The 14296-nt window shown below is 38.6% G+C and overlaps 1 protein-coding gene across 2 annotated transcripts; it reads right to left on the bottom strand.

The window, feature by feature from the left end:
• Nucleotides 1–4408: 4408 nt before the first annotated feature.
• Nucleotides 4409–9903, bottom strand: LOC112173558 (poly [ADP-ribose] polymerase 2). Of its 2 annotated transcripts, none has more exons than XM_024311200.2 (18): nucleotides 9757–9903; nucleotides 9408–9681; nucleotides 9200–9318; nucleotides 9034–9115; nucleotides 8468–8703; nucleotides 8064–8190; nucleotides 7841–7896; nucleotides 7458–7531; nucleotides 7148–7194; nucleotides 6967–7016; nucleotides 6711–6773; nucleotides 6233–6313; nucleotides 5958–6068; nucleotides 5751–5826; nucleotides 5478–5620; nucleotides 5137–5210; nucleotides 4865–4967; nucleotides 4409–4748 (listed from the first exon to the last, which is right to left on the bottom strand). In XM_024311200.2, the coding sequence occupies exons 1-18, from the start codon at nucleotides 9838–9840 to the stop codon at nucleotides 4656–4658; spliced, it is 1893 nt and encodes a 630-aa protein (XP_024166968.1). In that variant the 5' UTR covers nucleotides 9841–9903; the 3' UTR covers nucleotides 4409–4655. The 2 variants fall into 2 exon arrangements, with proteins under 2 accessions (XP_024166968.1, XP_024166967.1); XM_024311199.2 differs by having other exon boundaries at nucleotides 9200–9321.
• Between the last annotated feature and the right edge of the window lie 4393 nt (nucleotides 9904–14296).

Consider the following 14296-nt stretch of genomic DNA (forward strand, 5'->3'; position numbering starts at 1 on the left):
AATAGATTGAGTGATCAAAACCTTTAGAAACCTATAAGCAAAGTTATATTTTTCCAATGTGAGAGTTATATTTATACACATTCTCAACACGCCCCCGCACGTGTGTCGATTTCTCAAGCCATATACGTGGTCAAGTTATATTGGGTGCTGAAACCAAACACGTGGATAACCCGCTCTGATACCATGATAAAGTAATCTGGGGTTCACATCCAAAATCAATGTGCATGCACACGTGAGTAACCCACTCTAATACCACATTGGAAAAATATAACTTTGCTTATTAGTTTATAAGGGTTTCAGCAACTCCATCCATGATCAATTAGTTTTGGATGTGAACCCTAGATTATTTTATCATAGTATCAGAGCAGGTTACCCATGTGTTTGGTTTTAACGATGGCCACACGTGCTCACCGTCACCCAATATAACATGTATCGCTTGAGACATCGTCACACGTGCGGGAGCGTGTTACGAATGTGTATAAATATAACTCCCACATTGGAAAAATATAACTTTACTTATGGGTTTATAAAGATTTGAGTCACTTCATCCATTGCTAGATTAGTTTATCACAATCCACATCTTGTTATTTATTTTCTAAATTTCACACAAATCACAACGCTCAGTTGTTTTTTTATCATTCATGATAACGAGTACCATAAACCGGAATTGGATGACCAGTCACATTAGTTGAATTCATGAAATTCAATAGGAATACAGAGTACAAAAGAAGAATTTGAATATTTCTTTTCAGGCCAAAAATCACATGCAAAATTCACAACCAATACAATATCTATAAGATGCTTCAACCTTATCGGTCGTTGAGCTCCAGTTATTCAGTTCTTCACTTCTTTGACACTCATTTCCTTCCAACATTCATGCAAATATGGAAATTTATTATTTACAATAATAAGTCCATCTATTCCAGTCGGATAAAGACTCGACTGTTTTTGGATCTTCATTCATGAAATCATTTTGAAAGTCATATTGCTACTAACTGCTGCCATTTATTGCAGGATGTATATATACATATGTGCACGGTTTTCTCCAATGTTGGAAGTTGGCTATTGGTAAAAGAAATTCATTATTGAAATCTGTTACTAGCTACCAATTGTCAACCCAGTTGTTCATCAAGTTGGTTCCCCAGAACATATTGTCCTATTTTGGTACCCTGCAAATATAATATGGTTAGAACAACTAGTGAAGAAGTTACTTTAAGTTAATTTAACCAAGAATACACGCGCACACACAACATCGAATCAATGTAGACATTATACTCACCTAAATAGCAGGGGAAGTAGGTGTAGGTGATTAAGATTCAGTGATTGCAATACCTAGCTTCTGGCAAAGTTGCACGAACGTTGGAGAGGAGAGGCAGAGGCGATATGCATTATTAGATGAGGAACCCATGTTGGAGAAGGGGAGCACGTGCAAGGGCTTATCGGCTAAGTATTAGCTGAAAGGGTTTGCACGTGCCCTGCTTCTCCAACGAGGAACCCTCACCCTCTATAACCTTGCATGGCTTCAGATACTTCAAGAAACAGAGAAAGAATGGTTGAGTTGTGAGTTGGAAGAAGGAAGAAGCACTCGTATTTATAGTGCAAACAGAGAGAGGTAGAAGAAGAGAGAGAGTCTCTCTCAGTGTGTGTTAATTAGATGTCATGGTGAGATGAAGCAGAGGAGTAAATTCAAGGTCTTGTCCAAAGGCCTGCTATGCCATCATGATTATGAATTTATGATCATGTTGTACGTGAAGAAATCCAAAGTAGTGATACATATATTTCTGAGGAGACCCAGAAAGGAGTCATGTCTGCCTTATTTTTAAAAAGGCCATCTCAATTTGTTTCTTCAAAGGATTCAATGCACAAAGAGAAGAGACAAACACTACCCTCTAAACTAAATGTCTAAATTAATGTTGAGTGCAATGCTATGCATCCTTGGATCAAGAATCTACGGCCATGATGTTCTATTGGGTGGGGCCTCAATTGGGTGAACCTTTAAATACTTCAGAGAAGAAAACAAAATATGAAATTATTCGGTGTGGGATTGGATATGATATGCTGTATATAGTGAGTGCAATGCAAGCATGGGAAGGTAAAGATGGAATAATGTAAGAGTGCACGTAGGGCTTTGCGTGTTGCGCATATGTTTTTGAGTGTGGTATTTAAGTTTCGAGTTCTTCATGATTCACCCTACATATCTATATGAAGATCGTAGGCATCAGCTTTTCCCCCCCAGAATTTATGGCGCTTTTATAAATATTAAGGACTCTCGATCAAGAAACTCATGCCCTCCTCCGATCCTGGTCTTCAATTGATCATCATCAAGATTATGTCATAGGTACTTATGATAATGTATGTGGCAGCAGAGTAACCCTCTGTAAGCATTAGCTCAGTACGCTATGGAAAACGAAACCCTCGTGCATTATGTAATTTTGCAGGCTTGCTTGTGCAGCAGGCCTGCATTTGGCTTTGAAAACTAGCCTCAGCGCAACGAGTTGGTCAAGACAAGTATGAGTGACATCTCGTGAGGTTTTAAGTTATTTTCACTTGGTTTTTTCAAGCTCCAAAAATTTCACCGATACTCCTTATTTGTAATGTCCGACGTCTAACCAAAAGTGTGTGATCTAATGTGATGTTGAGCATACAACGGTCTCATTAGTGGTGTGAGGAGGTTTTTGATTTTCTTACTAATTTCGGCACACTTAAACCTAACAAACTTCATTCAGGTGTTGATGTTCAACCCCATTTTACCTCTCTCCAACATCACCAAGCTACAACAGATTTGACATGCAACTTGCAAGAACTAGATCTCTATAACCTATTAGCAGAAATTGCGGTTTACCATCTCCTATATGTGGTACTTAATAAAAGGAGTGTGTTGAACCTTGTAGGCTAGTACCATTGCCATGTTCTCCTTCATTTCAATGTTGTAGGGTAAACCAAACTGACATAAAGTTGAAAGTAAGGTTCATAGATCTCATCTGGTGACAGCACTACTAGTACTGCATAAAACTCACTTTCCCCATAGTCATCATGCTTTCTCATTTTTCACTCTTCCTCCTGGGTTTACCAGACCCCAAAATTAAAGCCATAGTAATTTTCTCAAGGAACCTAACCTGGGTAAACCATGCTTTGCTTCAGCAGCTTACTTTGACCATCAACTCATCAAGCATGAGCCTCACTTAATAATGTCAGATTTGGTCGCCCTTAGTTGAAACCCAAAATGTTAACTATTTCTGGAAAATTGGTGCACTATGTCTATGAGTGAAGCAAATGGAAAATTGGAGTCACCCTTAGGTCACAAAACTGAGTTGAGGGAGAAGAAGAACATAGATTCTGGGTGAGGTCATTATGAAATCTTAGCCAAGTCTGGGAGGAACATAAATACTGGCGTGTGCGCACGGCACTTGAAAAGGGTGTGTACCTTGCAGTAGTAAATGCTTTATTTGGTCAAACACTCATAATTCATTCATGTAAGTTTTTGCAGGGTTTAGGGGTTTTCAATCATGCTATAGCTTCCTACAAGTTAAATTTCTTACATACTTGATGGATATGTTTGACTTCAGTTTGCTTCAAACACTAAAAAGGAACAGCAACTAAAAAGGTGCTTGTGGTATAGCTTTCTTGGTGGGTGCATTTCAATTGTGATTTTGCTAACTTTTTCATTTCTCTGTTCCCATCTTCATTTGTAAATTTGTAATAATCCATATTTCTACAATTCTGAAAAAAATATATATATATATCTCTAAAAAAACCATTAATTTTTACTCAAAATTGTGGAATATAACACACGTGGAGTATAACAACCAATTTTTAGTCAAAATCATGCTGCTCTTTTTTCTCATCATAATTTTCCTATCCTTAAATAATAATTTTCAACCACTTCTTGAACTGACTAAATTTAAAAATATGCTAATTTTTCAAATTTAGAAATATAAATTTTATTATAAAATAAAATTCATCGATCCAATATTCCATCAAGAATTTTTCCACAAAAAATATTGTTAACACAGTTTTCCATGTTTCAGTGTCCCCATGACACCTCCCAACATGCCAAACCATTGAAAGTCCCATATTTGTTCAAATTGTCATGTGTCTTAATCTCATCATTAGTAAAGCCTGATTTTTAAATGTGTTCGAATTCACAACATACAGATTTTTTATATAATTACTGTGCAATTTGTTTAAATGAAACTGAAGAACAAACAAAAGGAGAACAACCGATCTAGTCATCCAAAAAGAAGGAAAAAAGGGAAAAACAGATTTAGAACAGCAGGCCTCATCGTCATCGCTCATGAGATTATATTGCAAATTAGAACTTCACTAGATGGATATTTCACACTTATTATTCTAGCTGTCTGGATCTGAAAAATGACCAAGTGTGTTTCATACCGATATGCTATCCTCGTTATCAATGTCCTTTTATTCAAGCAACATCAAAGTCAAAAGCACATTAGATATTGGCGAAATTATAACTTGATTACCACAGAAAAGTACACTGTTTGCTTATTAGATCATCTTCTACACCTTACCCCTCCCTTTCCCTACCAAAGAAAGAAAAGTAATATACATGATGAAAGCATTAACCGTTGATGCTCTCCGTGGAAGGGCGATAAAAGCTGAGGCAGTAACAGAAATAACCACACATCTAGAGGCTATCTCTTGAAATTGAAATTCACTTGAACAACATAGCGCATCCGAATCTGGTCGACATTGTAAACTATGTACTCATTGTACAGTAAAGCACCCTGCGAGAAGAACATAAAGGAATAAGATATAGAAAAACATTAGAGCCGAAACCGTCGCTATAGGAGTCCAAATCAAATTGACAGCCAACACAATTCTTAAAAATGATGTATTCTACCTTGCGCGGATTTTCTTTTGGCTTTCCTAAGGGAACCATAACACCATCCTCTAGTAACTGAGCTTCGGAAAGATCTGGTTCAGTTCCACCAACTCCCTTTGTGCTGCAAAATTAGGTTTCAGAAGCATCCATAATGACAATTAGTCTTAGCCAATTGCTTAATGCAATACATGACTTAGCTTTGTAAAAAGGGAGATAACCAAAATAATTTGACCAGAAGAGAGTTTCATCAATGGTATTTTAGTGTCTGGTAATTAGAATAGAAAAACAACCTTAGCTTCCCTTCTGGTAAGTTGTCAGCATCATATTTGGCAGTTAAAAGCTCAGCCATGTCACCCAGTGCAACCTAAAGCAAACACAGTTGAAGAATTTGATTAGAACACATCAACATCCAGTGCAAAAAAGTGAATGATATACGTGCTACGCCAGTCCCGGCCCCTTTTGTGGGACAGCAAGAAGGAGGAAATTTCAACTAGTCTCTCACAATATTTGTTATCGTAATCACACTAAATAGACAGCTGGATAATTCGATAACTGATGCTGTTCCCCTCTTAATACCAGATATTTTTAGTATGAAAGTTTGTTTGTTAAAGGCTGAAACTTGAAATACAACCTCACACAGCAGCAGCACACCAGCTGTAGAAGAATTGTTAGCATAGCAATAATTTGCACTTTTGGAGAACATGTCGGCAAAGTAAATTCCTTTCCCAAACATGTAACCAGTTACGGGAGCTTCAGGTGGAGCTATGCGCAAACCTGGGAAGCCATGACAAACACAATGAACTCAAACCTTATGCAGTTATCTATGAATTATTCACAGCATGTGGCCACAAAAGCACACACAAAATATTAAGTAGATGCTAATAAATAGATAAAACAGGATCACCTTGAGATAAAATGCCAGCCCAATTTGTGAGACGAGAACCATGCCATAGAAGCATTCTATTTTTCATACTAAAAAACTGCTCATAGGAGTAAAAATGTAGTTAGACTGTTTCAATGCTAAAATTTTGGGATATTCAAGATCAATAGGAAAATTTTTGATAGTTGCTAAATTTTCCAAACCGGAATCTATAGATCATCCCAGCCTAACCTTTCTATAACGTTCAGCTTCAGCCTCTCTTGATGCACGGAATATCTGAACGATGTCAACGGTATAATTTGAATGCGTTTTTGCATGGGTGTTATGCAAATACTTTGAAACCTGAGATCAGCCACAGAGGAAAAAACAATGAAACAAAGTCAAAAGTTAAAACTAAAGAGCAAATTGAGTAGTTAATAAATCATTAACTAAATTTTTCATTATAGTGAAACTTTTGGAAACCCTTCTTTATATTTAAACTTCTGCTGCATACAACTTATACATACCATATCAAATTCATCTGAATCGGCACCAAGTGGTGTCAGCTCACAGCGGAGGCTCTGGTAATTAGAATACAAGGAATCTTCCTAGAATAAAGATACATACAATAGTTGGTTAGATTACTAGATCTCAGCAAAAATAAAAAAGTTAGATTACTTGGAATTGTCAATGATCAAGAGGTTGTCTCATATTGGCATCGATTGATGAAGATATATTTAACATGGGAAGAAGAGGAGTAAAAAAGGGCTTGGATTTAATTTATTTAACATGAAAGAACTTTGAATGGAGGAGGAGGCATGCATGTCGCATGCTATGGCTATCAAGTGTAAAACCAAAATAATGTAACAGGTTAGGACCACGTCCGTAGAACTGCATTTTATCCCAGAATATAATACCCAGAAACTTTCTGAACAATACCCAAAAACTCCAGTAATAGCAAGTTTTCAAGTGAATTAATAGGAATAACAATAAAACAAGAAATACCTGTGTCGCATTATCATCATTCAACAATTTTGTTGCAACTTCAATTTCACCTAGTGCTTCAACCTTCAAATAGTTAGAAGGAGTTAAACATTTTTTTTTAATCATCAAAGGCAACCTGTCACACAGAAATAGCATCCTGCTGATAAGCTGCAAGAGTTGTTTCCACTTTCCAAGGACAATAACCTTAAATATCAAGTTCTGGAAGCTGCAAGAAGAACTATAGCAACATATAAGAGAAAATATCAAAAAGGATTACCATTTCCAACTTTTGCTTCAACTTCTGAGGAGTATCAATCACAAAGTTGCCTACGTTATTCAGATGTCCAAATCAATTAGATGACTTCTTAAAGTGAAATCAAATAAAATGAAGAGTTACTTTTATCCTGGGTATGTCATATGCTCAATCAAAGAGAGAGAGTGAGAGAGAGAACACTTACTCATCTTTTTAAATCCAAAATCATGAGGAATGACAGTGTAGAACTCTCTGCAAGAGGTTATCTATCAAAATTGGAATTCCACATTTTTTAAACTAGTTTTCCATCTTTACAAACAAATAAACAATACAAAGAAAGTGGTAAATGCAACATCCCATAATTTTAGGAATTTTAATCAAGCATTTTGGTGAAAAAAAAATATTTGCAGGATTTAATGGTCAATATCACTTTCTGTGGGTGTGTGTGTGTGTGTGTGTGTGTGTGTGTGAGAGAGAGAGAGAGAGAGAGAGAGAGAGAGTACTTAGCTACTTACCCACTTAATTGTTCAAGCGTTCTCTTATTAGACTGGCCAATCACATCAGCAATACTCTTCAGTATATTATAACCCTGGATTGTATTAAAAAATAAAAATAAACTATCATTGCACTTTCCATGGAGAAGCTGACTAAACAAGGTAAGGCACAATTCATGAAGCTTGAACAATTAGCAGCAAAACAAACACAGTAACAATAAAATTCTAAATTGTTTTGTGTTTATTTAAAGAAGGTCCAGATGGGCGTTTTAGGATATATCCTTTTACAGTAATCAGGTAACTTAATGATTGAAACCCAATTATTCTTGAACAACCACATAATTAACATACTCCAAAGTGGAAGATTAACCTGGGAGACTTCAGTGCATAAGCCAAAAGCTTACCTTTAGAATTGTTGATTTGCTCAGCTTCCCCAGTGGCAATTTATCAGCGTTGTATCCTACTCAAAGAAGAAGAAATTATCCAAACAAGGTAACCAAGACACAGAACATTTAACAGTAGACTTTACAGATCAAATGAAGGTGTCAAAATAATATTATAAGGGTGTAATTCTTATAGGATATAAACTCTTAGATTTGTCTACCAATACCTTATGACAATACTGACCTATTTCCATCATATACTGCTTCATCATGGCAATGTTGCAGATAAGAGATACGAACTTTGCGATACGGGGATCAAGTTTTGTTTCCAAAGGTTGAGGTACTAAAGCTGAGCCATTCTTTTCTGCAACCTGTTAATCAAAGTGAGTGCTATTAAGGAGCAAGCAGATTAATTTCTTTTCCACCCCTCCCCTTTCCCCCAACACACTCTTATTCACTTAGGCAATGAGCTATGCACAAACAAGATTGAAATATATATATCAGTCTTTAATCTGAGAAAAACATAACATGAACGGGCATACAGTTCAACATCCTCAGTAGATTGCCAAAAGTGTAGCTCTAGGGCATAAACAGTATCTCCAGCATTCAGAAATTATGTAAAAGGAAAAAATGATCGTAGGTACTCACAGCTGATTGGCCTTCCTTTCCGCTGTAATCCATTTCTAACCACACATAGCACTTTGGGAATGACTGGAATGTTTTTCGTTCGGACCAATCATTCCTGGTTTTTTCAGAGAATTTCTTTTCAAATTCCTCGATTGCCCTGTCTCGGGATGTGTAGCGGCCTAGTAACTTGTTTTGACCCTTGACACCTACTCTCCCCCATCTATAGTAAACCATGAAACTACCACCATCATCAGATTCTGCACGTTAATTCAGAGAGAAAGATAAGTACGTATTTACTTCTGTTATATGCCAATGCCATAGGGGCATCGACTCATTGGAGCAGATGATAGTTTAGTTATGTCATTTTAATGTTGTACAGCTTACACTTAAAAATTGTATAATCATCTTCAGTTTATGTATAACTTGGTGAACGTGATTGCTTTGAACTACTAAAGTGCTTGATCAACCACCCCAACCCCATTTGTATTTCCATGACTCCAAATCACAACAACATAATAACCTAGAATGATTAAACATTTCAAGTTTTACATAAGTCCAAAATGCTGAACGGAAGAAAAGAAACTCACCAAGAACTTGAAGTAGATAGAACTTGTTATTGTTATGGTCAACATTGGTCTGGTTCAACATGGCATCATACACATCATCACCCTGCACCAAAAACATGACTTATCATTCACCGAGCACGAAACGCAATCGATTCGTTAAGTCCAATACCAACACTATACAACTCACCAGTTGCAAAACATGATAATGTGTCTTTATATTATCCGGTAGCCACTGATCCAACACAGCCGCACCTTTTTTGGTAGCAGTAACCATCTTCTCCTTGCTGTCATTCCCTTCTTCCTTCACTACTACAACCACCGCAGCATAACAAAATAAGTTAACCTAACATTTAAATCACTCGCAGAAATTGAAATTTCTGTCTCAAAACTCATACCTCTACTCGCATCAATGTCAATGCAATCCTTATCGGAATCTTGACAGAGCCTCTCCAGCAACTCCTTCTTGGATCCAGTAGCCGGAATTCCGCGAAGAGTTGCTTCCTCGCGGAGTTGCTTGATATTCATATTCTGGAGTTTCTCAGTTGCCTTGATTTTCTTGGACGCCGTTGAATCCTCATCCTCATTGGAGTTCCTTCCTCTCTTTTTAGTGGCTGAGCCGTCGGTTGAGGCTGCGGTTTGGTTGTGAAGAGCGGACTCGAGCCTCGAAACCTGCAGGAAAGTGAAAATCAGTGGCCGAGAAATCGTGAGATTTTAGAGAATAGAGAGAGAGAGAGGTGGTTGGACCAGGACGGGCTTGGTTCCGGCGGTGCTGAGACCACGCTGGGCCAATTGGTCTCGGAGTTGTTCTACTTTGAGCTTGTTCGCCATTGGAGCTGGTCTGAATGGGAAGAGTACTAGAGTAGGGGGATTTTGAAGCGGGAGTTGGGAGACTTCTGGATTTTAATTTCTTTTCCCCCAAAGAGTCCACAGCAAGCTTTTTATTTTTTTTAAAATTTTTTTACTTCTTTTTTATTTTATTTTTGCGAATGACTTTGGCGGGGCAGTAAATTTACAATTTCTCATTTGTTGGATTCTCCTTTTCTTTTCTTTTTTTAGAATGAAAAAACTTATAACTCTAAACTTATCCAACACACTTATCTAAAACTTTTAATGGCACATTTAATTACTTGAAATGAGAATGAAAATAATTGAATGATTCTATGTATAAGTTTTCATGTGTTTACTAACAAATGGGTGTGAGTTTTACCTCATTGTAAGGAATCGATTCCTCAATAACCCTGGGTTTGATAACCAAGGGGGTATGGGTTTAGAAATGAAAGACTTAAGAATGCATTTTTTTTTCTACTCAAAATATCTTTACATATTTTCAATAACCTCTCTCATGAACAAATATGTTTGTAGGGTTATTTTAATAATCCAACTAGTTTTAATTTCGATTCATGAACATTAATAAACAACATCAGTGGTAATTAGTTGCATTTCTATTCTAATTTTCTATGGTAAGTAAACTGTTTGATGGAAATGAAATATTCTCATACCGATTCTTTCTTTCTCTCATTCAAGTTTCTCGGATTCATAACCACCATAGGTGGTCGAGTTGGTAAGAGCCCCCAGCTGGGAGGTTTGAATCCTGCCGACGCTTATTGGAGTTAAATCCCAATATATTATTGGTGGCCAGGGGGGAGGAAGCGTTCTAACAAGATCCCCTGAGCACGGATTAATCTCTGGGCCTAGGAAGCCTTTGAGGACACCGTGTGATTGACAAATAAAAAAGTAAAAAAAGTTTCTAGGATTCATGATTTTTTTTCATTTCGAGTAAGTAAAAGTGTCATAAATGTGAACGAATTTGAGACTCACACATGTCAATTTTTTTTTTTAACAATTTTACTATATTATGTACATTCATATTATTATATAATCTCGGACCACTATGTGTACGATGTACCATGATATGGGCTAATATGATTGATTCACGTGACAAGTACTTGCTATAATTGATTCAAGGAATTTTATTCAAAATAATTCATTTTCATATCAATTTATTTTCTCTCCTATTTAAGTTGTATCTTATTCATAAATTTATGTATTATAAGTAAGTATATGTATCATTAAGGCCATGTTTGGTTGGTGGAAAGGAAAGGAATCACTTTCCTTTCCTTTGGGAAATGTTTCCGGGGGGGAACCAATTTCCTCCACTTTTTCCTTTCCTTTGGGAAAGTGTTTCCCTTCCTTGGCTGTCCCAAACGCAGGAAAGGAAAATATTTCTTTTCCCAATGCCCACTTTCCGAGAAACAAACATGGCCTAAAGGTGAGTGTGTTTGGTGGGGTGGTGAAACAATGGCTTCTCATTTTTGGAGTCACATGTTTGAGCCTCATTAAGGGTGAGGAGGGGTGAAGTTTATAAATAAAATAAAATAAGTGCCTTCAAAGGTTGGGTTTCGACTATAGTTAAGTAAAAAGCAAGAAAGTGAAACTTAGAGCTAAAGATTCATTTCACTAAAAGCAATTCCTTTTGAGGGAAATCAAAGACCTAAATGAAAAGATATTGAACATTAGTACCAAGGTTCTAAAAAACGCTAGGCGCTAGTCGGGCGGTGACCCAGGGACTAGCGCCTAGGGGCCTAGGCGGGGACTAGGCGGTTTTTTTTTTTTAATTTTTAAATTATTTTAATGACATATAATAATATAAATGATAATATTTAAAGTCTAAAAATTAATTATAAATATAAAAATAGTCAAAATATAGAATAAATTAGGGTTTATGACCGCCTAGGCTCCGCCTAGAACCGCCTAGTCCCCGCCTAGCACCGCCTAGCACCACCGCCTAGCCCGCCTAGTCCCCGCCTAGGCGCCCAGCGCCTAAGGGAAACGCCTAGGCCAAAATCGGAGCGGTTCCTTGCCGCCTAGCGCCTAGGCGGCCGCCTAGGCCGATTTTTAGAACATTGATTAGTACAAGGATAGTAAGCTTTTGAGTGTAAAGAAACCAAAAACTTCACCATCATGATAAAGGTAAACAATGTGCCTTCATTTGATTTGATGGTAAAGTATTTTCGTTTATGCTAAAGCTTTTGGTTTCGTTTCAAAAAAAAAAAAAAAAAAACTTTTGTTTCCTTATACTCAAAAGCATACTATCACCACTTTTAATTATTTTTTCATTTAGAGCTTGATTTTCGTTTATGCTAAAGCTTTTGGTTTCTTATACTCCAAAGCATACCATCACCACTTTTAATTATTTTTTCATTTAGAGCTTGATTTCAATTTTCACATAAAGAATTCATTTTTAATGAAATGAAGCATTGAAGCTATAACTTTGTGTTTCTCTTTTCTGCTTGTTCGCTAAACATGTGATCAACCCAAGCTTTAGCCTTTTGGCTTTTGTTTCCTAGCAGAGTATCACGGGCCGACTTTATACGCAGCGGAATTATCCCGTGAGGCGCCAAGGTTCCTCTTAACCAAGGCCAGCCTATCATTCTTACTTTCCTGATACTCCATTTTTCGTTTTCTTTCTGTGTGCTTCTCTTGTCAACTTGACCCCCTTCGACATCATCCTCTTACTTGTTGAGGTTTACCAATGAAAGCTACTCACGCATGAGTCTCACATCTTGTGACTAACCGATCGCTTCCTTGTGTCATGGTTGTCTTCCAAGACACTCGCCTAACCGATAGGCTTTCATGTCATCCCAACTTGAGCCAGCCCATTACTGACCCGCGTACATCATGCACGTCGATAGCAAGTAGCATGACTGTGTACCGAGACCAAGTTGGCATTCACACTTCTTCCTTGAGTCATTCCTTAGTAGCTTGCACACCTTCCTCACTTCGTGGGCATCTCTCGCACCACCCACTTAGCTCCAAGACAACACATGTCTTGCATGTTTCACCTCATAGGCATCACTTATGCAACCCACTCAGTCTTCAGCTCAAGGACAACCCATGCCTGCGTACTTTAACCTTGTGCGCATCACGTACGCACCTTACTTGACAGCACGTGCCGCTTACTTCGTCTCGTGCATCACTGGCACAACCCTATGAACTCATAGGCAACACTTGTTTTCATCCTGCACCTCATGAGCATCACTTGCACAACCCACTCAGCTCGTGGGCAACACTTGTCGTCGTATCTCGCCGCGTGAGCGTCTCTTGTACAACCCACTTGGCTATTGGGCAACACATGCCTTCATACTTCGCCTCATGGGCATCACCTAGACAGCCCACTCGGCTCATGGGTAACACTTGCCCATCTACTCAAGCCTTGAGTACCAACCAGACAAGCCATCGAGGCCTTGTGGCCTTTCCCATCTAACAAGGCTACCATGTTCTCTTCTTGATGACTGTCATGGCTCCACGGCATATTCTAACCCGCAGGCCAATCCTCAAGATGGCATACCGTCTTGCTTGTTGGCACGACGCTCGAGTGAGCAACTCATCATTGATGCCCCTCTTAAGCTTCCTTCAGTCTAGCACGGGGTCGCCCTTCCCGTGCTTGCTGGCATCACTTTGCTTTGGGCAAGGTCGAACCCTAACACATGCCCACGTCACTTGCTCCATGGCCAATGAGCACCACGAGGTCCCGACATATCTTCCGTAAGCCCACATGTTTGTCTAACGCCGATGGCATAAGGATCGCCCTCATCCGAACCTCGTCCCAGACGTTGACCTGCAATATTGGCCTTTTGGCCAATACCGTCCACGAGACATCCTGACTCATGGAAACATGTGTCGCCCCTTTCTGACGACACATGCCCGATCCCCTAGGCCCCCATGGGTGCCCGGGAGAAGCTCACTTAGTGCCCCATGAAGGCTAGCATCGGGGGTGGTGGAGAGAGCTTGACACCATGGCTCCCCCTATAGAGCATATCTTGCTTACATGAACCTGGCAGGAGGAAACATCAAAATAGCCGAGGAGACTAATTGTCCATAACTAATTCACAGAAAATCCAAATGACATGCCGTCAAGTGCGTTGAACTCGTTTCGACGTCCCAGACATTTCTCGTGTTTTGAGTTTTTCCAAATTCCAAGCCGAAGTACCTCAAACCCGAACTTCCACTTAATTACGACAATGCCACTCATCCTCACTTTAGCTTCAAGCTCGCCCTTGGGCTTCCAAGGCTCACCTTTCTTGGCTTCTTCTTGTCCCAAGGCCCACCCCTCTCGGCATTTCCTTCACAAAGTGTCACGATAGCACTACTCTTAAGTGCGGCTCGTGACACAGAGGAAGGGGTTCGTGCTGTGGCTTTTGTTGTTGTAATCTTCCCTATATAAAGTTTTTCTTTTTAAAAAAGAAAAAGAAAAAGGAAAACAATTAAAGCCTGCTTTCATGGA

This window comes from Rosa chinensis, chromosome 6, assembly GCF_002994745.2.
Source record: "Rosa chinensis cultivar Old Blush chromosome 6, RchiOBHm-V2, whole genome shotgun sequence".
In the NCBI taxonomy this organism is placed as follows: Eukaryota; Viridiplantae; Streptophyta; class Magnoliopsida; order Rosales; family Rosaceae; genus Rosa; species Rosa chinensis.